Raw genomic sequence first — 26,573 nt, 5'->3', positions numbered from 1 at the left:
CATTTGAGAAACTGAAGTTCAGGAGGCATGGGATCAACAGTAAAAGTACTGTCATGGGTCCAAATCCTGGAGCACCCTCCCTAGCAGCTTGGTGGAAGGCCCTCACCAAAAGGACTACAGCAGTTCCAGGTGACACCATCATCATCCTCACCGTCTCAATCATGGATGAGCATTAAATCCTGGCACTTCCAGTGACACCCAGACCTCAAAAAGTAAACTTGAAAAGGTACCGTCGGCCACTGGAATCTTTGGATATCAGCAACAACTCTATGCAAAGCAAATTTACTTTATAATTGAATTTATGGAGGAGAATAAACAGTAAACGTTTCCGGCCAAGACACTTCATCAGGACTGGAAAGAAAGGGGGGAAAAAAGAATATGAAAGTGAAGGGATGGAGCTGGCAGATGATGATTGTCACACACAAAATGCTGGTGGAACTCAGCAGGCCGGGCAGCACCTATGGAAAAGAAGAAACAGTCGATGTTTTGGGCCGAGACCCTGCATAAGGACTTGAAAAAAAAGATGAGAAGTTAGAGCATGAAAAAGTGGGGGAGGGGAGGAAGTAAAAGGTGGTAGATGTTAGGTGAAACCAGGAAAGAGGGAGAACCAAAGAAAAGATCTTGGAAGTTGATCGTTGAAAGAGATAAAGGGCTGGAGAAGGGGGAATCAATTGGACAGGGTAGAAGACCATGGAAGAAAGGGAAAGAGAAGGAACACCAAAGAGAGGTGATGGGCAGGTAAGGAGAAAAGGTGGGAAAAGGTAAAAGGAATGAGAATGGCAACAGGGTGGGGGCAATTACTGGAAGTTCGAGAAATGTCATCAGGCTGGAGGATAGCCGGACAGAACATAAGGTGTTGTTCCTCCACCCTGAGCGTGGCAGTAGAGGAGGCCACGGACTGCCATGTCAGAATGAGTGAAGCCAGGTGAGGGGGAAGGTGGGTGGGTGGATGAGAAAGGGAGGTCTGAAGTAAGAAGCTAGAAGCGAATAGGTGGATCAGGTAACATGCATAACATTCCCCTAGAGGGGAGGGTAAAGTTCAACCTCCCTCCCCCATAGATGGGACCAGCTCAGGTAAATAACTTGGTCAGATTAGATGAATCAGACAAATGGCCTGCTTTCGTGCTATATAACGCAGTGAATTGATAGAGGAGTCATACAGTTGTTTTAGGGACAGTAATCTTCCAGTGACAATCACTTCAACAACCTGCTCTAGCTCTGCAGCCAACTAACATTATCTCCATCCAGCCTCCTTTTTGAATTTTCCACCGTCTCCATTCCCAGCACTTTCATCCCAATTTTCAAAGGTTTTGAATGGGAAAAACATATATATCTCCAGCCATGTAGGATACTCAGCGGCCAACCTGCGTACGACCATCAGCCACGACATGGAATCTGAAATTAATTTATCTTTGGAACTCTTTAAAAGTATAGTATCTCACTAAGCTATGAACCAAATGTCAACTTCATTCAAATACACAAGAACAAGCTGGAAAACATCTGACTGCAAAACCCAGTCATGGGAGGGGAATGAGTTTGCATGTGTTTGGGCATGTATACACACTTGAATGTAACAGCTCTGTCATTATATTTGTGCACACATGGTGTATCTGTGAATGCTTGCACCTGTATAAGGTATTTATTTTCAATGTGTCTGTTCCTGTTGTAGTTTCTCTAGATGCTGCTCATGGTGAGTGTGTGTGTGTGTGTGTGTGTGTGTCACACACAGCTGTATTGCACCATTGTTTGCACCAAGTTTGTTCACACCTCTGAACCTGCTGCCTGTTTTTAGCATTTTATGTTTTTTTTCCCTGTCTGGCTGCCTCTTACCTCTCACACACAGTCTCCCCCCCCCCCAGTGCCTGCGTCCAACTGGACTATCCTTTCTTCTATTTCTCCACACGCGTTTCCCTTTGTAATATCCCTCCTCCTGTCTAACTGTTGCCCATGAACCTGTGCTCAGTGTGCATAATACCTACCATGTCCGTGTTTTGTGTGCATTTATGTATTTGTGCATATGTGTTTGGCCATCCCTGTGCATTTGTCTTACATATATGTGTTGTGTATGTCTATGCTTTAACTGGATGGTATGTTTAAGTTCTGTGTGTGGGTAGTGTATTTATCTGTGTGCAGCGTGTGTGTGTGTGTTTATGTTCTATGCGTGTGTGTGTGTGTGTGTGTGTGTGTGTGTGTGTGTGTGTGTGTGTGTGTGTGTGTGTGTGTGTGTGTGTGTTATGTGCATGTCAGCTCGGCGCTCCACAGGGGGAGGGCCGAGTGAGACAATGGAATCCACCCCGGCATTTGCTGAGCCTTTCTCCATCCCGACAATAGTCACACCTTGCAGCGCATAGCGATCGGGGTCACCAATGCTCCAGATCACAATCCCGCAGCCCCTCGGTTCCTGGCCACAAATGGGCGATCTCTTCGGGGCACCTCTGCGTTGCCAAGGTGAACCGACCACTTGCAGCACCGGCCGCTTCATGGCTACGACCAACGCAGCCCCAGCGACCCAGCCCGGCTGAGAAAGCGAGAGGGAGGGCGGGCACAAGACCTCCGTCTCTATTTCTGTCCTTTAACTATAGCCCTGCACCTTTCAAACGCCCACCTTGCTAAAACGATACCCCAGCCCGGTTACAACGATACCTCCGCCCAAAAGAGAGCGGGCAAAGGTACCAAGCGAAAGCTTCTCCGCATCCCGCCCCAACCAGACTCTGTGCCACGCTTGCTTTCATGAATGGGGCAAGGCTGCTCGTTACCTTTTGGACCGCCGGAACATGTTGCTTTCAAGAAAATAGGGCATGGAAAAATTAGAGAGCATCGTCCACAGAGTCTCCGACATGGTCCGGTGGAGCTGACATTGTTGTTGGCGCCGTTACGTGGAGCCTCGGCTACAGTCAGCGCTGTGCTAATTCCCTAACTGGGGCTGGTAGATTATTCCAACGACCTGAGAGGGGAGGATGTGTGTGTGGGACTGGGTGTGTGTAGACTCGTGTGGGAGTCTATTGCCACCAGCTGTCGGGCGTTGGAAGAGCCCGCATCGCGCCCTCGCTTCCCCATTCATTCCTGCCTCAGCCTTCCCGCACGCTCCGTCCGCAATCAGACCGGCCTGGGAGGGTCGGGATGTCTGCGCGCACTTGGAAGCGGCCCGTTATTCATCCAGGTATCTCATCAACCGCAAAACCAGTCTCCAGCGAGACTACATTAGCAACAAAACACACGGGACAGGGTGTGGCGTGGGAAACGGGACAGGAAAGTGCAGAAGGGAGAGAGGGGGGAGAGATGCAGGGAGGGGCGAGGGAGGGAGGGATGAAGAGGAGGAGGGGTGAAGAGTGGGAGGGAGGATTAATGGAGAGACAGGGAGGAAAGGATGGAGGAGGGAGGGAGGGATGGATGGAGAGGGGGAGGGAGGGATGGATGGAGAGGGGGAGGGAGGGAGGGAGGGATGGATGGAGAGGGGGAGGGAGGGAGGGAGGGATGGATGGAGAGGGGAGGGAGGGAGGGAGGGATGGATGGAGAGGGGGAGGGAGGGAGGGATGGATGGAGAGGGGGAGGGAGGAAGGGATGGATGGAGAGGGGGAGGGAGGGAGGGATGGATGGAGAGGGGGGAGGGAGGGAAGGATGGATGGAGAGGGAGGAGGGAGGGAGGGATGGAGAGGGGGAGGGAGGGAGAGAGTGGGGAGGAAAGTGATAGAGGGGAGCAGAGAGAGGGGTGAGGAGGTGGGAGAAGGGAGAGGAGGAGTGTGGGTGATGGGGAGAGGGTTAATGAGGGAGAGGAGGGGTGAGGGGAAGAAGAAGGGTAACATTGGGGAGGAGGGAGATGAGGGGGTAGTAATGAAGAGGGGGGTTGAGTGGTGGAGAGTGGGAGTGAGGGGGATTGAGAGGGGCAGTGAAGAAGCAGAGGAGAAGGAGTGAGGAGGGAGGAAAGGAGGGGTGAGGAGGGGGGAGAGAGGGTGAGTTGTGAGGACAATCACTGGGGATAGTGGTATGGGGTGGAGTGAGGAATGTTACTGGAAGGAGGATTGAATAAAGTGGGTTGAGCCATAGAGATAAATGGTGAGCCCTGGGTGTCGAGTGGGGTTGAACAGAGAGAATATATAACAGACAGTGAGATGCTGCAAAGAGGATAACAGAACATTAAAGAGAGAGCATGTAGAAATGGGGAGAAAGAACACAGTCACAAGGTGTGTGTGTGTGTGTGTGTGTGTGTGTGTGTGTGTGTGTGTGTGTGTGAGTGTGAGTGTGAGTGTGAGTGTGAGTGTGAGTGTGAGTGTGAGTGAGAGAGAGAGAGAGAGAGAGAGAGAGAGAGAGAGAGAGAGAGAGAGAGAGAGGCAGACAAAGGAAAATTAAACCCAGAAAATGTTGGAAACAGTTGGCTAGCTCTGAATTCTCTGTGCGCAGAGAAACCTGTCAGCCTGGCGACCTTTGAAGGTCAGTGAGCTGAAATGTTAGCACTATTGAGTATTTCCAGAACATGTTTTTTTTAGGTAAAGTTGATAATCAGAGGGAGCTGAAAGAAGACAAAATGGGCATGGGGACCCAAAGTTCAGCCTCTCAAGCTCCAAATCAAGGACAGAGAGACAGGCAAAACTCCAGAGCAGTGGAATCTAGAGAGAACAGGGTGTTGTGGTAGAAAAAAAGACAGATATTGAAGGCAGAGATGAAAGAGACACACACATAGGAATAGATATATATTTATAGATATCAGGAAAATATGAGTGAAGTAGAAAAAGAAGTCAAAGAGATAACAATAAAAGAATAAAATAAAGATTGACTTTAAAATGGTTATGTACAGAAAGCTGTGAGCTTTGAGCCCTGAGAGGGGTACAGTTACCATACTCTCTTGTGATCTCTGTCCTCAGCTTTTCCCAAAGGTGTGGGATGGCACTCCAGCAGCTCAATCTGATGGTTAAACGAAGGAGGGGGAGGCAGTCACCACTGTCGCTGAGAACCAGATCTGCAGCTAATCAGCCTCACCCTTGACCCTCACAATCACATGTCCATGTCCTCTGGCCCCAATAGCCTTACATACATCTTGTTCAAAATGTACTGTAAGTGTTCTAAATTGCATCGTGGTGAAATTGCCAGGCCAAAGTAGACAACAAGCCATAAAGTCACCTTGTTCATGGAACACAGACGTAAGACCTTCAGCCCAATGTCCATGCTGACAATGAGGTAGCCACCTACCTTAATCTCAATGTATCCTCTCCACATTCACATAAACTCAACCCTAAACTCACCTACAGGCTTGCAATGGACAATTAACCTATCAACCTGCATGTCTTCAAATTATAGGAGGAAGCCAACATCAAAGTCAAAGTAAATTTCTTATCAAAGTAGGTGCAAATCCACAAGACATTGGTGCAGAATTAGGCCAAGTGGCCCATCGACTCTTCTCCACATTGAGTCACCATATACGACCTTGAAGTTCATTTTCTTGCAGGAATTTACAGGAAAATAAAGAAATACAACAGAATTTATTAACATTTACTCATAAGCAAAGACTGACCAGTAACCAATGTGCAAAATAAGACAAATCATACAAATAACAAAAATAACAAGATAATATGAGGACATGAAAGTGAATCACGTGTGGAATCAGTTTAGCATTGAGATGGAAGAAGTTGTCCACACTGGTTCAGTAGCCCAATGGTTCGAGGGTAATAACTGTTTCTAAACCTGGTGGTGTGGGACCTAAGGCTTCTGTACCTTCTGCTTGATGGTAGTAGTGAGAAGAGAGCATGGACTGGACGGTGGCTGTCCTTGATACAGCTTTCTTGTGGCAGCGCTCCTTGTAGACATGCTCAATGGTGGGGAAGGCTTTGCCTGTGATGGACTGCTGGGTGAATCCATGCAGACACAGGGCGTACATGCAAACTCCATGCAGTCAGATGAGGTAGAGTTGAGCAGACACTTGTAGGAAGAGGGAGGTTTCAAAACCCAAAGCAGCAAATTCCAGGGTTTTGGCACCTGAAGGCTGGGATGCAATGGTTCAACAATGGGAGTTATGGATGGAGACAGAAAGGCTGCGGAGGTGTCTGAGGACAGTAGAGGTGGAGGAGAGAATCCAACACAGGAAGGGGGAAAACCACAGAGGGATTCAAAAACAGGTCAACTGTTATTGTCCCATCTAAAGCTATGGAGTTCGGCCAGACTGTGGGCTCATTTTGGTGCCTTGTGACCTCACCTCAATGAAAAATCAATTATAATTGGAATTTAAAAAAACTGGGGTCCTACTGCAGGTCACAACCAGATATGATTTTCACTCCTGGTCTTCCATGGCTAATGTACAGATGTTCCAGGTGTGCACAGTGATATCCATGCACAAGTGGTTAGCGTGATGCTATTACAACACTAGTGAACCAAGTTCAATTCCCACCACCATCTGTAAGGAGTTCATACGTTCTCTCCGTGACCATGTGGGTTTCCTCCGGGTGCTCCTGTTTCCTCCCACATTCCAAAGACGTACAGGTTAGGGATAGTGAGTTGTGGACATGCTTCACTGTTTAACATGTTTCTAAATACATATGACAAATAAAGCTAATCTTTACAAAAGTGTAAAACAGGCCTCGGCGAATCCACTGACATGACCTGAGGTACAAGCTGACTCCTCCACCCCCATCTCCGCCCACCATGAGTCGTCCTTGCTTCTAATGACAGCATTAGAACTTTTGTGCAAGATTACAGCACTGAGCGTCTTCCTTCTCAAGACCTCTCCCTGCAGTCTTTTCCCAGACCCCTGGGTGTCAATTACTCCAAGAGTAATGCCACAGTTAATGGCATCACGCCAGATAATCTGCTAGTGCGAATGTCACTGTGTATCGAGGAGACGGTGTGAAATGATTGGACTGGCAGCTGTAGGCAATGTAGGATGCAGCCAGGCTTAGCACACAAGCTCCCCTGTAAAATTCAATCAGTGCTAACTAACAGACACCAGGTGTGCTCTCCTCTCTGTAATTTAATTCTGCCTTTCAGATTAGAGCTACAAACCACAGAATGTATCACCCGAACCAGTTAAACTAGCAATCATGAGTGTGCACCGCACATTCAAGATCCTTAATTAGATTCACTTCCAGATAACTACTATTAGTACAGAAAACACTCAAACCCTTTAATTTTATTCCTGCTGGTAACTCATTTTCAGATAGCTGTCAATTTGCATAAAGACCGTATTCAGACCATCCAAGTTACTCTTTAGATCCATGGATTAGAATGCTACATGCAAACATTCCATGAACAGATTCCAATCTATACCGGATATCAATAACGGAATATTACACTGCATTTATAGCACAGATACCAGTCAATCAGTCCAGGATCCAGAGGAGAATTTGCTCTACGTGAGTTTGCAATCTCCTCGTACTCTCAAAGATGCTTTTCCAGTCTTTTAGTGACTACAGCTACAAATACACTCAGTGACCACTTTATTAGGTGTACCTGCTCGTTAATTGAAATATCTAATCAGCCAATCATCTGGCAGCAACTCAATGCATAACAGCATGCAGACATGCCCAAGAAATTCAGTTGTTCTTCAAACCAAGTATTAGAATGGGGGAGGAAATATGATCTAAGTGATTTTGACTGTGGAATGATTGTTGGTGTCAGACGGCATGGTTTGAGTATCTCAGAAACTGCAGATCTCCTGGGATTTTCATGCAAAACAGTCTCTAGAGCTTACAGAGAATGGTACAAAAAGCAAAATTAATCCAGTGATCAGTTCTGTGGATGAAAACACCTTGTCAATGAGAAGATCGGAGGAGAATGGTCAGACTAGATCAAGTTGACAGCAAGGTGACAGTTACAAAAGTGATGTTCAGAAGAGCACCTCTGAACACACAACATGTCAAACCTTGAAATGGATGGGCTACACAGCAGCAGAAGGCATGACCACTTTATTAGGTCCAGCGGATATCCAACGAAATGGGAACTGAGTGCAGTTTTGGGATTGTTATAACGAATTGTCTGTAATCTGACTTCAGTTTCCATCTTGTCTACAGCAAAAAATATCAGACAAGTTCTCTCTATTCCCATTATTGGACCATGTGCCTGCTTCATGGACCTCATGCTGACTTTCACAGAAATGTGTACCATTCCGGCCACCCCATTACACAAAGAATGAGGAGGCTTTGGAGATGGTACAGATGAGGGGTCACAAGGATGCTGCCTGGACTAGAGAGTATCAGCTATAAGGAGATTTTGGACAGACTTGGACTATTTTTATTTTCATTTTACTTACTTAGAGATACATCATGGTAACAGGCCCTTCGGCTCAACAAGTGTACAAGATGATGAGAGGCATTGATCGCGTGGATAGTCAGAGGCTTTCTCACAGGGCTGAAATAGCTAGCATGAGAGGGCACATTTTTAAGGTGCTTGGAAGCAGGTACAGAGGAGATATCGGGGGTAAGTTTTTTTTTTAAACGCAGAGAGTGGTGAGTGCGTGGAATCGGCTGCCAGCAGCGGTGGTGGAGGCGGAAACGACAGGGTTAAGAGACTCCTGGATAGGTACATGGAGCTGAGAGAAATAGAGGGGCTATGGGTAAGCCTAGGTACGGACATGTTCGGCACAGCTTTGTGGGCCAAAGGGCCTGTATTGTGCTGTAGGTTTTCTATGTTTTTAAGCCCGCACTGACCAATTACATGTCTTTAGACTGTGGGAGGAAACTGGAGCACACAGTCACAGGGAGGCCATACAAACACCTTACAGACAGAGGTGGGAATTGAACCCGGGTCACTGACACTGTAGTGGCGCTACTGCTAATCACGACTGTGCTGCCTGGAGAAACAGAGGCTAAGAAGGAGCCTGATAGGAATACATAGATGAGGTAGATAAGCAGAATGTTTATGCCTGGGTGGAAATGTCAAATACTAGAGGGTAATTATTATGTTTTTACACAGTGTGATAGGTTCCTGGAATGCACAGTCAGTGATGGTGGTGGAAAAAGACACAACTGTGGTATTTACAAGGCATTTAGACAGGCATGTGGACATGGAGAGCTATGGATCAGGTAAAGGCAACAGTCCTGCCAAAGAGTCTCGGCCTGAAATGTCGACTGTACTTTTTTTCCATAGATGCTGCCTTGCCTGCCGAGTTCCTCCAGCATTTTGCACGGCTGAATTTCATTTGGCATCATAGTCAGCAGGACGTCATAGGCCGAAGGGGCCTGGCCCTGTTCTGTACTGTTCCGTATCTGTACAGATTAACTGAGGCGTCGCTCATCTCTTTACATGGAGGTAAAAGATTCCATGGCACAGCTCGGAAGAGTGGATGACTTATTCCAGATGTCCAGTTAAAACATATTCACTGTTGGATTAGAGCCTAAGTTGTTCCTTTTCTTTGTCGTCTAACTTCCTTTATCCTTGCTTAGATGTTTGGATAATCACCTGTTTGTCTGTAAGTGATCGGTGAATATTTGTTCTTTGTAGTACCTCTGTAGTTTCTTTATCTGTAAATCTGAGCTGTGATGCCCTTTTAGAATTTTTCTCTCTGGAGCGAAGGAGGATGAGAGGTGACTTGAACAGGTGTAAGAGTCGTAGACTCAGTGGACAGCCAGAGGCTTTTTCCCCAGAGTGGAAATGGCTAGCGCCAGGGTCATACTTTTAAGGTGATTGGAGAAAGTGACCACACCTCAGCTGTCACCGACTTTATTAAAACCTGTGTGGATAGTGTGTGCCCATGAGAACATGTCGTACATACCCAAATCAAGAGCCGTGAATGACTCAGAGGTTCGCAGTCAGCTGAGGGCGAGATCTTGTGGCATTTAAGTCTGGTGACCTAGTTCTGTACAAGAAAACCAGGCTTGCAGAGGGCAATTTCAGGAGCTAAGAAGCAATTCTGAGTGAGAGTGGAGGTGACATTGGATGCACGTCAACTCTGGCAAAGTTTGCAGGACATTACTTCCTACAAAGCAAAACCCAACAGCATGAACGGCAGTGATGCATCACTCCCGGATGAGCTCAATGCCTTTTATGCACGCTTTGAAAGAGAGAGTAAAACCACAGCTATGAGGATCCCTGTAGCACCCAATGACCCTGTGATCTCTGTCTCAGAGGCCAATGTCGGGCTGTCTTTCAGCAGAGTGAAGCAGGACTCAATGGAGTACCTGGTAAGGCGCTGAAAACCTGCGCCAACCAACTGGTGGGAATCTTTAAAGACATTTCAATCTCTCAGAGGTTCCCACCTGTGTGGTGATATCATGTGTCACATGACAGAGTTCGGAGCATGCGCAGAACTGACAAAATGATCGAGAAGCTTGTATGTTAGATGTGGTTGCTGTTTGCTGTTAAATCAAAGTTCTAGATATGTTCTTCCAAAATATATGTCTTTATGAGTAACCCACGGTACATATCAAGAACACAACATGGTGTCAAATGTCGGTCTGGAAGAATAATTCGTTTCACTAACACAGGAGAAGTGGAGATAAGCGAAAAAAAAAGCGCAAACTTTTTCATTGTTTGCTAACAACCTTAAGAATGGAAGTTTTGCAACCCCCATTGATGCTTCAGCTGACTGGAAATGTAGCTGAAAATTGAAAAAGATTTAAACAGCGTTTTGAAATTTATTTATCGGCGATCGGAGCAGATAATAAAACAGAGAAAACGAAAGCTGCAATTCTACTCCATATGATTGGGGATGATGCAATTGAGGTATATAACCATTTTACTTTCGAAGATGGAGATAATTTGAATCTAAAAGCGATAATCGATAAGTTTGAGTCACTTTGCATACTGAAGCGCAATGTGACGTATGAACAGTATAAATTCTTTACATGCAAGCAGAAAGTTGGTCAAACGATTGATCAATTTGTTACGGAATTGAGAAACCACAGTAAAACATTTGAGTTTGCAGAGCTGACGGACTCTCTCGTTAAAGACAGTATTGTTTGCGGCATTCTGGATAATGCTCTGAGAGAAAGACTCTTAAGAGAACCAAACGTAAATTTGGAAGAAGCTTTAATTCTCTGCAAAGCTTTGGAAACTATAAAGTCACAGGCTAAAGAGCTTTTTATTGAGAACTGCAGCATACACGCTGTGAATAACCACGAACATGTTAGAAAAAATAATCAAGTGACTACGAAACCGACAGAGAGCAAGACATCGTTTGAAAGAAAAAGACTTTGTGATCGCTGTGGGTGGCAGCACTGACCTAAAATGTGTCCAGCGTATCAGAAACTGTGTAACAACTGTGGTAAGATTAATCATTTTTCACACAGTCGCAGAAGTAGAAAGGAAATAAAACACATAAATGCAGTGCTTGAAAATGAACATGAGGAGTTTTATATAGATGTGCTTTGTGAAAACGAAGTAAGAATGACTGGACTATGCCACTGCAAGTGAACCAAAACATTATTCTGTTTAAATTGGATACTGGAGCACAAGTAAATGTTTTTGCAGAATCTGAGACCAAAGTTACATCAGACAAATATAAAAGTGACTGGGTATTCAGGTGCAGACATTCCAGGTAAAGGAACATGTGCGGCAAAAGTATCACACAAAAATATGGTGCACACGCTTTCATTTGTGGTCGTGCCTAACAATGTACAGTCAATACTTGGTTTATCTGCCTGTGAGAGACTGAATTTGGTGAAAAGAGTCTTAGTCCTGGACAGTGACACAGAGTCAGAATACAGTGACCTGATGAAAGAGTATGAGGACTTGTTCAAAGGGCTTGGTTGTCTTCCAGGAAAGCGCACGATTAAAATTGGCAACACAGTGCCACCCGTAGTACATCCATGTAGAAAAGTACCTTTTGCATTACGTGATCAACTGAAAACAGAGCTTGACAGAATGGAACGGTTAGGAGTCATACAAAAAATTGATGAACCAACTGAATGGGTCAATTCGCTTGTTATTGTTGATAAGAAAAATGGAAAACTAGGATTTGCTTAGATTCAAGAGCCTTGAATCGAGCCATTAAAAGAGAGCATTTTGAATTGCCTACTCCTGAAGAAATTATGTCACAGTTTGCTAATGCAAAGTACTTTAGTAAATTGGATGCATCCTCTGGATTCTGGCAACTTAAACTACAAACGTTTGTAGATGAACCGAGTTCAAAGTTGTGAACCTTTAACACTCCTTTTGCCAGATACCATTTTATTTGGCTTCTGTTTGGAATTGCATCAGCTCCTGAAGTGTACCATGAAACCATTCACATGCCATACGAGCACATTGAGGGCCCGATACATCCATGGACGATATTATTGTTTGGGGATCATCTAAACAAGAGCATGACGCCAGACTTAGACAAGTCTTAGAGGCAACACACAAGGCAAACCTGAAGTTCAATAAAGACAAATGTCAGCTAGGAGTGACTGAACTTACCTTTGTGGGTGATATCATCAGCGATGAGGGTGTGCGTCCTGATCCATTGAAGATTTCTGCTGTTGAGAAAATGCCAAGACCGCAATGTAAAAAGGATGTTCAAAGGTTTATGGGAATGGTCAACTACCTGGGAAAATTCATACCCAATCTCTCAGAACAGCTTGCTCCAATGAGGCAGCTAACAGAAAAGCAAAACAGATGGAGCTGGAATCATGAACAGGAGAAGGCATGGCAAAATCTCAAGAAAGTGCTCACCAAAGGACGTGTATTGAAATTCTATGATGCTGAGAAAGCCATCAAAATCTCAAGTGATGCATCTCAGGCAGGCTTAGGGGCAGTATTACTCCGGAAACATGATCAGGAATGACTATCACTGGTATATGCATCTCGTTCATTATCTGATCCAGAAACAAGGTATGCTCAAATTGAAAAAGAGTTGCTCAGCATTATGTTTGCTTGTTGGAAATTTCATCAGTTTGTGTCAGGGCAATCTATTGGTGTTGAAACCAATCATAAGCCTTTGATTGCATTGTTTCGCAAACCTTAATGCAACTGTCCTTTGCAAATTCAGCGAATGATGATCAAATTGCAAAGGTATGTATTGAATGTGTCATACACACCTGGAAAATTCATGTACACGGCTGACACACTTTCCAGAGCTGTGGATCCAACGACAAAAGACAGTCACGGGAACATTATTGATGTTCAGGTATTTATTGATATGGTCATAGAAACTGTACCTGTTGCTCCCAAAAAGTTGGAACTGCTGTGTCTTGAGACAGAGAAGAACAAAATTCTCAGTCAGGTAATACTAGTGGTGATGGAAGTATGGCCAGATAATAGGCACTACTGTACCTCAGAAGCACAAGATTATTGGAACCACAGATCAGACCTTTCTGTTGTAGATGGGATATTGCATAAAGGTAGCAGAATTGTAATTCCTAAAAGTCTCCAAAAAGAAATGCTTGGGAAAATTCATGAAGGCCACCTAGGTATTGAAAAGTGTAAGAGAAGGACACGGGAAGTGATGTTTTGACCCAGGATGAATCAAGAAATTGCAGAATTGGTGTCTTCTTGTTGAATATGCTTTAAATACCAACCCAGCAACCCTAAGGAGCCACTGCATCCACATCCTAGTCCTCAGAGACCTTATCAGAAGGTAGGCGTTGATCTTTTTGTAAATGACAACAAAGATCATCTATTAATATCAGATTACTACTCCTTGTATCCTGAAGTGTGTGGTTTGGGCAGAACAACAGCAGAGAATGTAATTATATGCATGAAATCAGTTTTTTCCAGACATGGTGTACCTGATGAAGTTTTCACAGACAATGGTCCACAATTCAATGGTGAATGCATGAGACATTTTGGTCAGGAATGGGGCTTTGTTCATACAACATCGAGTCCATTTTTCCCTCGGTTCAATGGTTAGTTGAGAAGTCGGTAGGAATTATCAAGAAACTGATGCACAAAGTGATAGCGGAGGTGATTTTTATAAAGCTTTGTTAGCCTATCGTAGTACTCCACTTGAATATGGATTTTCACCTGCTCAGCTCTTGATGGGATGCCGTTTGAGATCCAATCTGCAAATAAATGAGAGCCTCTTGAGAACAGAGGAAGGTGAACAAGTGAAAAGATGGAAAGATGAACACAGCAAAGCAGAAAACATACTTTGACAGATGTTCTCGTCCATTACCTGAACTGCGCCAAGGAGATGAAGTAAGGATACAAGACAAAATGAACACATGGACACAGAAAGCTACAGTACTTGAAGAAGTGCAACCCAGATCATACATGGTCCAAACAGAAGGAGCAGTATTAAGAAGAAATCGCAAAGACCTCTGGAAAGAGCCAACTTCAGAATTTCAGTTAACTGATGCAGACCAGACAAAACATGGAAATAACAATGAAACACAAGAACTGTGTGAAACACTCAGAAGGTCTACTCGTGTTCGTAAACCCCCAGAGAGACTGACAGAGACATGTTAAATTATGCATTTGTTTTGATTAATGTTGCTAACTGTGTTTCTTTTTAAGGAAAGGAAGATGTGGTGATACCATGTGTCACGTGACAGAGTTCAGAGCATGCACAGAACTGACAGAATGATCGAGAAGATTATATGTTAGACGTGGTTGCTGTTTGCTGTTAAATTAAAGTTCTAGTTATGTTCTTCCAGAATATGTGTCTTTATGAGTAACCCACGGTACGTATAAAGAACACAACAACCTGCTTCAAAAGGGCAACAATTACACCAGGCCCCAAGAACAGCAGAGTGAGCTGCTTTAATGACTATCGTCCAGTAGCACTCACATCTACGGTGATGAAGTGCTTTGAGAGGTTGGTCATGGCTAGAATCAACTCCTACCTAGATTCAGCCCCTGCCTCAGCAAGGAGCTAGACCCACTGCAATTTGCCTAACACCACAACTGCAGCAGTTAAAAAGAAGTTTGGATAAGTACATGGATGGGAGGGATATGGATGGCTGTGGGAGGTCTATGCTGGACGTGATCTCATTGGCTCTCCATGCAGCCTTGGATCACCTGGACAATGCCAAAACCTAAGTCAGGATGCTGTTTATTGACTACAGATCATCACCATCAGTCCTAATCAAAAAACTACAGAATTTGGGCCTCTGTGCCTCCCTCTGCAAAAAGATACTTGACTTCCTAACTAGAAGACCATAATCTGTGTGGATTGGTAATAACATCTCCATCTTGCTGACAATCAACACTGGCACACCTCAGGGATGTGTGCTTAGCCCACTGCTCTACTTTTCCTACACAGCTTAAATCCCATCTATAAATTTGCTGATGATGCAACCATTGTCAGGCAGAATCTCAGATATTGACAAGAGGGCATACAGGAGCAAGATATACCAGCTAGTCGAGTGGTGGCATAGCAACAACCTTGCACTCAATGTCAGTAAGATCTAAGAGCTGGTTGTGGACTTCAGAAAGGGTAAGATGAGGGAACACAAAGCAATCCTCATAGAGGGGTCGGAAGTGAACAAAGTGAGCAATTTGTAGCTCCTGGGTTTTAATATCTCTGAGGACCTAACCTGGTCACAGCATTTTGACGCAGCTCTAAAGAAGGCAAGGCAGCGGCTATATTTCATTTGGCATTTGAGGAGATTCCAGGAACTGCTTGTTCCCTCTGATTTCCGAATGGACATTGAACCCATGATCACTATTTCACTACTTTTTAATTTCTGTTTTTGCACTATTTATTTAACTATTTGATATATATATATATATATATATATATACACGCTTAACTATAATTCAGTTTTTTCTATATTATCATATATTGCATTGCACTGCTGCCATAAAATTAACAATTTTCACAACATATGATGGTGATATTAAACCCGATTCTGATTCTGAGAAATACAGAGGAGGGGATTTTTTTTCGCAAGAGCGGTGGATACATGAATACCCTGACAAGGGTGGTGGTAGAGGCAGACACATTAGGGACATTTAAGAAACTCTTAGAAGGCGGCATAGAGGACAGAAAAATGGAGAGCTTTGTAGGAGGGAAGAGTTAGATTGATCTTAGAGTAGGTCCAAATGTCAACACAACATTGCGGGCTGAAGGGCCTGTACTGTGTTGTAATGGTCTATGTTCTATGTGATAGCAGCATAAATCAAGACTGTCTTTGTTGTCTCACAGGCTGGTCTTATCAGAGAAGACTTCCTTATCTATAAATCTTGAACCAGTTTTCGGTATGAAGAAAAACCACAAGGCAGATTATTTGATATAGAGTGAATTAGTTACAATTAACATTAGTTACCCTGCTGCTGTTACTTACTATTAACCACTTTGTTCTGAACAGCTAATAAAATAACTGTATCCACACTTTGCACCTCACTCTTGACTTCTGAAGAAACATTTTTAGACAATATCATCTCCATATGTAATATCAGCTTATCATAATCGCCACACTGCTGGAACATGCTGTGCACAGAGTGGCTACTTTGTTTCACAGGAACATTAAAAACCATAAGGTTCAGCAACACATGCCTTAAGCCTGATTTGTCAGCCATTTAACATTATGGCTTGTTTGAACTTGGCCTCAGTGTCAGTTTCCTGCCTGATCCCCACAATCCACAACTCCTCTACAGTATCTGTTCCTTCTCTGGACTCATTGAGGACCTCCAGCACCCAGGATATGCTTTTTTCTCCCTGTTACCATCAGGTAGGAAGTACAGAAGCCCGAAAGCACGCACTCAGCGATTCAGAAACAGCTCCTTCCTCTCTGTCATCCAATTCCTAAATGGATATTGAACCCATGAACACTATCTCACTTTTGAAATGTATATTATTTGTTTTTTGTACAACTTTTAATCTATTCAATATATGTATACTGTAATTGATTTACTTATTTATTTATTATTATTTTATTTTTTTCTTCTTCTATATTATGTATCGCATTGAACTGCTGCTGCTAAGTTAACAAATTTCACGACATATGCCGGTGATAATAAACCTGATTCTGATTATTCACAGCTCTCCAGGTTAGAGAATTCCAAGGAATCGCAACATTCTGGGAAGAAATTCCTCCTTTATTGCAGCCTGAAATGGTTAATCCCTTACCCTAAATTTGAGACTCCTCCATAGAGGAAACAATTCAAAGTATTCAACCTGTTAGAGTCTTTCAGAATTTCAGATGAGATTATCTCCTACCTTCCTAAACGCTAGAGAGTATAACAGCCAATTACAACAGTGACCAGATGTGGTTCATTAGCTGTAAGGATTTATAAAACATTCTAACAATGTGGGAAACATGATCTAAACAGATGTTCCTTTGCATTTTGGTGCATACAATTAAATCCAACTAAGACGTAAGGTCTGGCCACTATTAGTGTTAATGGAACATCATTCATGCCTGGTTTACCACCTAACGTGTAGAACAATACACAGACTGCTGGAGGAACTCAGCATGCCAGGCAGCATCTGTGGAGGGAAATGGACAGGCTACATCCACAATGAAGGTTTCAACCTGAAGCATTAGGATTAGAGTTTGGGTTTGAGTCACATACCTCCTCTACCTAATAAAGTGCCCTCAATGTTCAATGTCGTCTGCTGCAGTAGCCCATCCATTTCAAGGTTCGACACATTGTGCATGCACACCACTGTTGTAACTCACGGTTATTTGAATTACAGCCGCGTTCCTCTAAGATCGAACCAGCCTGGCCATTCTGCTCCGACCTCTATCATTAACAAGACGTTTTTGGCCACAGTACTGCTGCTAACGGGATTTTTTTTTCCTTTTTTTTGTTTTTTGCACCATTCTCTGTAAACTCTAGAGACTGTTGTGCGTGGAAAACCCCAGGAGAGCAGCAGTTTCTGAGATACTCAAACCACCCTGTTAAGCACCAACAATTATTCCATAGTCAAACTCACTTAGTCCATATTTCTTTTCCCATTGTGATGTTTGATCTGAACAGCAACTGAACCTCTTGACAATGTCTGTATGCTTTTATGCATTGAGTTGCTGCCGCATGATGGACATCACATATTTGCACTAATCAGGTGTACAAATGTACCTAATAAAGTGGCCACTGAGTTGACATATATAGATTGGCAGCCAATGAATCACCCTAAACATTCATTCTCTCCACCACTTGCACACCAGTGTGTATCACCAGGCCACTCCAACCCCATTTCCTAACCCTGAAGAACAAGAGAGGTAGACAGGAGAAGACCATCACCACCTATCTAGCTTCATCACCACTAGGTTAAAACCCAAACCCCTCATTCAAAAGCTCAGTGGGATTACCTTCACCAGATGGACTACAGTGGTTCAAGGTGGCCCACCCCCACCTTCTCCTCAATGGTAGTGAAGAATGGACAACAAATAGAGTCATAGAGCACTACAGCACAGAAATGGGCAGTTGGCCCATCTGGTCCATGCTGACTAGTCCCAATGATTTGCACCTGGACCACAGCCATCCATACTCTTCCCATCCATGTACTTATCCAAACTTCTCTTAAATGTTGCAATTGAACCCGCATCCATGACTTGTGCTGGAAACTCTCATTCCACGTTTGCACCAACCTCTAAGTGAAATAGTTCCCCCTCGGGTTCCCTTAAATATTTCACTTTTTATTCTTAGCTTATGACCTCTTGTCCTGGTCTCACCCAACCTCAGATGAAAAAGCCTGTTTGCATTTACCCTGTCCCTACCCCTCATGATTTTGTATATCTCTATCAAATCTCACCTTCGTCTCTTAAGCTGCAGGGAAAAAAACTCCTCACCTATTCAATCCTTCCATAGAAACTCAGATCCTCACATCCTGACAATATCCTTGTGACTTTTCTGTTTACTCTTTCAATCTTATATTTATCTTTCCTGTAGGTAGGTGATCAGATCTATAAACAATACTCCAAATTTGGCCTCACCAATGGCTTACACAACTTCAACCTAACTTCTCGACTCCTGTATTCAATACTGTGACATATGAAGGCCAATGTTCCCAGAGCCCTCCTTATGACCTTATTTACCTGTGCAGCCATTTTCGAGGAATTATGGATCTGTATTCACAGTTCCCTTTGTTCTACCACACTCCTCTGTGCCCTACTGTTCACTGTGTAAGTTCTACCCTAGATTGTCCTCCCAATGTGCAGCACCTCATTTTTGTCTGCATTAAATTCCACCTGCCTTGCTAGAGATTTTCTGATTCAAAAAAAATGAATACATATTTTTAAAAGTTATAATCTCAGAGGCACTGTTTGAATGTGCTAGGAACAGATTTAATGGAAAGTTCACTTTGCACATTTATACTCAGCCCCATCCAAATCCATGCATGCCATGGTTTGAAGTTCTCAAAATTGGATTCCAAATCATGGCCTTATCTTTCCAAATTCCATCCAGTCTACAACTCCCAGGGTAATCTGCACTGCTCTAGCGATTGTCTGTCTCAATCTCCTACAAGTCTACAATTCCCAGGGTAATCTGCACTGCTCTGGTGATTGTCTGTCTCAATCTCCCTCAAGTCTACAACTCCCAGGGTAATCTGCACTGCTCTGGCGATTGTCTGTCTCAATCTCCTACAAGTCTACAACTCCCAGGGTAATCTGCACTGCTCTGGCGATTGTCTGTCTCAATCTACTATAAATCTGCAACTCCCAGGGTACTCTGCACTGCTCTGGCTATTTTCTGTCTCTCTTTTCCATTGCCCACAATTACCAACTGTGCCTTCAATTCAGCAGTCTCAGAAAGTCTCTTCCTGAATCTCTCTGCTCCATTAAAATACTCTGTCAAATCAACCTCTTTACCAGAGCTTTTCATCATCCATCGTAATTACTCCCATTGCTCAGTTGTCTCACCGCAGTCATGTGATGTATTCTGTGAGGTAATGTGATAAAATGCGACAAGATATATCTCCATTAGTTCAGCCTGACCTACTGGGCAGGTCCCAGAGCTCTGCTATTAGCAGCACAGAACACAGACAAAGGCAAAGTGATCATCTTGTAACTGCCCCAGTTAACCCATTTGACCTGTGCACACCTATCACAGATCCATCCCTCCTGTCACGCTCTTTGTAACTAAACCATACTTTTTTTAAAAAATCTCTTCTCTCTCACAGTTCTGACAAAAGGTTTCTGAATTGTAATGTTAACTGCCTCTATCCACAGATACTGCCTGACCTGTTGAGTGTTCCCAGCATTTCCTGATTTTATTTCAGATTTACAGCATCTGCAATTTTTATTTTAAAGACTTTGGAACTGGAACTGGAATCGGTGTATTATTGTCACATGTACCAAGGTACAGCGAAAGGCGTGTCTTGCAAGAACACAAGACATTCTGAAAATACTAGAAATCTTGAGCAACACACACAAATGCTGGTGGAACACAGCAGGTCAGGCAGCATCAAGGGAGAGGAACAGTCAATATTTTGGGCCAAGACCCTTCATCAGCAGTCCTGATGAAGGGTCTTGGCCTGAAACAACAGCTGAGCAGCTGAGTTTCTCCAGCATTTTGTGTGTTCTGACTTGCATACTGTTCATTTAGGTCATTCATTATACAGTGCATTAAGGTAGTACAAAATAGAACAATATGACAAAGAATAAAGTGAATCAGCTACATACAAAGTGCAGAGCCAGTAAAACAATAAGACACAAGATCATAATGAGGTAAATTAAAAGGTGAAGTGTCCAATTTATCATATTAGGAACATTTTAACAGCTGTACTTCTCGACTACCACACCATGCTTCCAACTGTGTTGTAGAGGGCTGGAAAATGCTGCTCTTACCTACTTCCTTTTCTTGTTAGAGGCAGATCCTTCTGTAAATAAGGAAAGAAGGAAATAGGTTAACTCTCTCCACAGGTGTGCAAGAACAATGCAATGATTTCTGAACAAGTTTGTAAAGCTAGGAATTCTTGACATTGATTGACCCAATTTTTCTGATCCGTTATCTTGCTAACGTTACCTCTAACTGATGGTTGAAGCCATGATCATACAGCAAAGAAACAGGCCCTTCACCCAAATTGGTCTATCTGTCCAACAGTCAATCATTTCCACTAAATCTATTTCATTCTGCCTGCAATGCCATCAACACCCCCAGGTACTACCACTTACCTACACACTCGGGACAATTTACAGAGGCCAGTTCACCCATTTGTTGTGTATTTGATATTTCAATATTTGAGTTAACTTGTATATATATTGATTGATTAAGTATTCTTGTTTATTTAAATAATTAGGGGTTATATGTAACAATATGTATATGTCAACAAAAACATTCAAAAACTTCTATAGATGTACTGTGGAGAGCATTCTGACAGGCTGCATCACCATCGGTATGGGGGCGGGGGGGCTACTGCACAGGACCGAAAGAAGATGCAGAGGGTCATAAATTTAGTTGGCTCCATCTTGGGTACAAGCCTACAAAGTACCCAGGACATCCTCAAGGAGCGGTGTCTCAGAAAGGCAGCGTCCAATATTAAGGACCCCCAGCACCCAGGGCATGCCCTTTTCTCACTGTTACCATCAGGAAGGAGGTACAGAAGCCTGAAGGCACACACTCAGCGATTCAGGAACAGCTTTGCCCCTCTAGCATTCGATTCCTAAATGGACATCAAACCCATGAACACTACCTCACTTTTTAAATATATATTATTTCTGTTTTTGTGTGATTTTCAACCTATTCAATATATGTATACAGTACTGTAATTGATTTACTTATTTATTTATTTTCAATTTTTTCTTCTGTATTATGTATTGCATTGAACTGCTGCTGCTAATAAATTTCACAACACATGCTGATGATAATAAACATGATTCTGATTCTAAAAATATGTTAATTGCATACATCATCACACTACCATGTGATACGAGCAGTACCTCACTTAAAGTAAAGATGAAGATATGCCCATATTCCATTAAATTAATTTAATGTTTTGAAGTTACAAGACAGAACATTGGTGATGAGATAATTTTAAAATGACCCTGAGGTGGCTATCAATCTGTTAAAAACAGAGTATGACATTCAAACTGAAGCAAAAAACACTTTGAGGAGTGGCGAAACAGGGCAGCACATGTTCTTTAGAAGGGAAGACACAGTCAAGTTGTAGAAAAAGAGGCTGTAAATGGAAGAATTCAGGGTTCATAAAGAGAGAGTACTGGGTCATTAAATCATTAAAATCATTAAATCATTAAAAAAATCAGAAATGGCTGGCTACATCGGAATGATTGACAAGTTTGATTACACAACGGATAATTGGCTCATGTATACCGAACTAGTGGAACAGCAGTTTGAAGCAACTGAAATAGCCAATGAGAAACAAGTACTAATTTTGGTCAGTGCATTGGGTTTAACTGCTCCAACCAAACCATCAGAAACATGCTTACCTGATATTGTCAAAGTAATGCACACACATTTAGAACCAAAACCATTGTTAATTCCAGAATGCTTTAGGTTTCATAAGTGGAATCAAAAGGAAGGGGAGTCCATTTCAGCATACGTGACTGAATTGAAGAGATTGTCTGAGCATTGTCAGTTTGGTAATTACCTTAATGATATGCTAAGAGATCATTTAATTTGTGGAATCTTAAAGAAAGCATTCAAAAATGGCTCCTGACTGAAGCACAGCTTACATTCAAATGAGCAGTGGAAATTGCTGTTTCAATGGAAACCGCCGACAGAGATGCAATTGAGTTGCAGTTAGGAATGAAAGTGAGAGTGAACAAAATTGCATTGCCTAAACAGAAACCAGCCTGGCCAAACAAATTGCTTTACTGTTATGGCAGGGGCTCACGTACACCAAATAAATGCAGATTTAAAGGCAAAACTTGCAGAAAATGCAACAAAGTAGGAAACATTCAAAGAGTATGTCAGGAAGACAAAATTAAATGGACTGCACAGAGAAGAACAAAAGCTACACAATGCCAAGTTTCATTTTCAAAAAGAGTACTAATGTGCACAGTGTTGATGAAAAATCGGATAATGATGGGAGTTACAAGGGATTGTGTAGCCGTGAGATTTACAGTGCGAAAGTTAACAATAGATGAGCAATATGGCTTATGCGAGAAGTGAACAGCAAGCTAATTAAAATGGAATTGGCACTGGTTCAGCTGTTTCAGTCATTCCACAAAATAAGTCTGAATGGCATTTCAAAGATACTAAACTGAAGCCTGCAGATATCCAACTAACAACTTATACAGGGAAAAAGATAACTCCTGTGGGAATGACACTTGTAACAGTGAAATGCAACAACCAACAAGCCACATTGAGCTTGTATGTGGTAAAAACAGGACGACCAACATCAGCATGATTGGCTGAGACAACTACAACTTGATTGGCAGTCCATCCACTATTCACAGGCCACATTTCCTGCAATGAAGCCATCTGAAAGCCACAACTATCTCCACGAACTGTTGCCCAACAGAGGACAAATAGCTGTTGCTGCCAACCTCTGAGCCTTTGGTTGGAAAATATATTGGATCAAGGAGGGACCATGCTGCTCAGAGGAATCGTGAAAATTTCAAAAACAGTGGGGTGACTACAACAGTTTTTGTAGGCAACATATTTGAGAAAGCTTCTGATATGTTAAGGGCAGTTACATGCAAAATATGGCTTGGTTTTAAGCTGAAAGAGAGTTTAAACAGCTTCATGAAAGTTGCAAACATTCGGCTTTTTTGAGTATAATGAACCAGAATATATTCTACGTGCATTACATTTATTGGATGAACTTCAAGTGGGAGATAAAAAGCAGTTTGTAAAAGTAGACGCAAAGACCAAAGCCCAGCTGGATGAATGAAAGGTCAAAGAGCAAGGTGTCAATGGAGATTCAAAAGCAGAGAATTTGTCAGATGATGTTGTGGATGCAGGTACCAAGAGGAGAGATCAGATGGATCATAAAGGGAGCAATTGAAGGATTAATTAGAGAATATTCCAGTGGACTAAATGCATCATCCCAAGATCAAGATGGAGAAACAAGAACAAGAAAAACAAAGGAGAAAAAAGATGCTCTGAGCTGTCAGAACCACTTCCTACAGTCCCAGAGTCAACTCCTTCAACTACCATGGAGGAGGCCCAGAACCTGAGAATGTTTTTACAGCCACAAGTCCCACCTGTCCAGCAGAATGTATCCCTTGGTCAGGAAAGAATATCCCACAACAGTTAGGAAACCTCCCCAGTGATGAAATCTTTTGGCCTTAAAGAGAATTTAAAATTAATTTACAATATGTTGGGTGTCTGTACAGTAGCTGTATTATATATTATACTGTGTAGAGAGTTGAGATGCATTCTCTGTTGAGTTAGAGTTAGACAAGCAAGGAGGAGGGCTGTATTTTGATATTTCAATAACGTTTGAGTAATCCTGTATAAATATATAGAACACAGAAAACTGATGGGGCAATACAGGCCCTTCGGCCCACAATGCTGTGCCAAACATGTCCTTACTTTAGAAATTACCTATGGTTACCCATAGCCCTCTATTTTTCTAAGCTCCATGTACCTGTCCAGGGGTCTCTTAAAAGACCTTATCATATCCGCCTCCACCACTGTCGCCGGCAGCCCATTCCACGCACTCACCACTCTCTGCGTAAAAAACTTACCCCTGATATCTCCTCCGTACCTACTTCCAGACACCTTAAAACTGTGCCCTCTTGAGCTAGCCATGTGCCAGCCCCTGGGATAAAGTGGGATAAAGCCTCTGACTATCCACAGAATGAATATATATATATATATATATATACACACACATACACTTATAGATGTGTTGATTAGGTATTCGTGTTTGTTTAAATAATTAACTATGGGTCATATGTAATAATATGTTAATTGTATATTTTATCACACTACCACATGACACGTGCGGCGCCTTGCTTAAGGACGAAGATACACTCGTATTCCTGGCCGTCCATCTTCCTTTGAATTAATTTAATGTTTAGAAGTTAAATATCATAAAGCTATTAACCCAAATGCCTTTGGCAAGAGGGGGTCAGACCCAGTGCACTTGGGGTAAAAGCACTCAAGCAAAATCTTCACATCCAGAGCATCCAAGGCCAGGATTGAACACACGTCAGTGAAACTGAGGCAGCAACTCAAGCAATGACTCATTGTACTGTCTTCGTTTCAGATAAGGAGACGTTAAATATTTGTCAACTGAGAGAGAGGACAGACTATTCCTAGAACTTATGAAACTTATTTATTGTTCCTCTCACAAGCACAAGATACTGTATCTCAAACAGTTCTATCGTCAGTACAGTTCTCAGTCTGTAATCATTGTTGTAACAGGGACAAGGCAGCAACTCTGTTGGGGACGTGTTACTGAGGGAGTGCTGTACTGTTGGGATGTGTTACTGAGGGAGTGCTCCCGAGTTCAATCCCAAGTCGCTTTACATCCATGCCAGGTTGAGTGTCAAGCTAGCCACTCAGCCTCGTAAAAAAAAACAAGGGTCGAGTCAGGAACGTTCATATTGTGGCCTGGTTAATCCTAAAGGAGATCAATCCTGACACCACATGTCAGACAAGAATGGCTGATTGTCTAGTGCGACACGCAAAAAAAGTGAGACAGCTTTTTATGACAGTCTGTGAATGAGGTTTATTTGTCGGCTCTGCATCGAAACTTGTAGTGAAATGTGGCAACAGTCAACACACTGAGGATTGTGCTGGGGGCAGCCCATAATTGTCACCACACTTCCAGCACCAACATAGCCTGGCCACAACTCACTAACCTTCACCTTTCCCTTACACCTTTGGAATGTCGCGGAAAATGGGAGGACTCGGAGGAAATGGATGCCTTCACAGGCAGAACACACTAATTCCTGGCGGTCAGTATTGGAATAGCGGCAAGGCAACAACACTTGAGCAATGCCCTGCCGTAAATCATGGCCTGTCTTAAGTTGTTGCTCCACTGGGCTGCCATCACGTTGCACCTGTTTGTAGGCTTCTGCACCTCACTTTAACAGCCAGTCACTAGTTGCTGGCGTCTGTTGAAATGAGTTGACAGAAAACACTCGCTTACCATGAAGGTTATTTTATGATGGCATTAGCTAGTGGCCATTTCACTGTATTGACATCCAGAGTGGCTGCACTACTGATTCGGAGACAGGGGTCTGAACAAGCTGAGCAATTTAGATTCAAGTCATTAAAAAAATCTAAAATAAGAAGCTGGTCTCAATACGGCTGACTATTAAACTACCGACTGTTATAAAAAGCTGCCTCTGTCACCGGGTTACAGTTTTCACCTAGTCTGGCCTACATGTGGCTCCAGATCAATCAAAATGGCTGACTGTGTCTCAGATGCAGCTCCCTTCCCAATACCTTACCTCCAAGAGCGGTGCTCCCCTGTGTAACACCAGAATCATCAGAATCAGGTTTATTATCACCGGCATGTGACGTGAAATTTGTTAACTTAGCAGCAGCAGTTCAATGCAATACATAATCTAGCAGAGAATAAATAAATAAATAATAAAATAAAAATAATACTGATAATAATATTTAAACAAGTAAATCAATTACATATATTGAATAGATTTTAAAAATGTGCAAAAACAGAAATACTGTATATTTTTTAAAAAGTGAGGTAGTGTCCAAAGATACAATGTTGAATTAGGAATCAGATGGCAGAGGGGAAGAAGCTATTCCTGAATCACTGAGTGTGTGCCTTCAGGCTTCTGTACCCCCTACCTGATGGTAACGGTGAGAAAAGGGCATGTCTTGGGTGCTGGAGGTCCTTAATAATGGACGCTGCCTTTCTGAGACACTGTTCCCTAAAGATGTCCTGGGTACTTTGTAGGCTA

At 43.0% G+C, this 26,573-nt stretch overlaps 1 protein-coding gene across 3 annotated transcripts in view; it reads right to left on the bottom strand.

Moving 5' to 3' along the window:
* Nucleotides 1–26,573, bottom strand: part of LOC134339433 (microtubule-associated serine/threonine-protein kinase 1-like) — a 347,798-nt gene that overhangs the window by 193,581 nt on the left and 127,644 nt on the right. For 2 of the 3 annotated variants that reach the window (XM_063035933.1, XM_063035932.1), the window contains one exon: nucleotides 20,577–20,608. In XM_063035933.1, the coding sequence (XP_062892003.1) occupies nucleotides 20,577–20,608 (32 nt within the window). Of the gene's footprint in view, nucleotides 1–2,756; nucleotides 2,987–20,576; nucleotides 20,609–26,573 lie in introns of those variants that run through there. The other variant, XM_063035931.1, reaches the window with a different exon arrangement.

This window comes from Mobula hypostoma, chromosome 29 (assembly GCF_963921235.1).
Source record: "Mobula hypostoma chromosome 29, sMobHyp1.1, whole genome shotgun sequence".
Taxonomy (NCBI): Eukaryota; Metazoa; Chordata; class Chondrichthyes; order Myliobatiformes; family Myliobatidae; genus Mobula; species Mobula hypostoma.
This window is presented reverse-complemented; position numbering and strand designations above follow the sequence as displayed.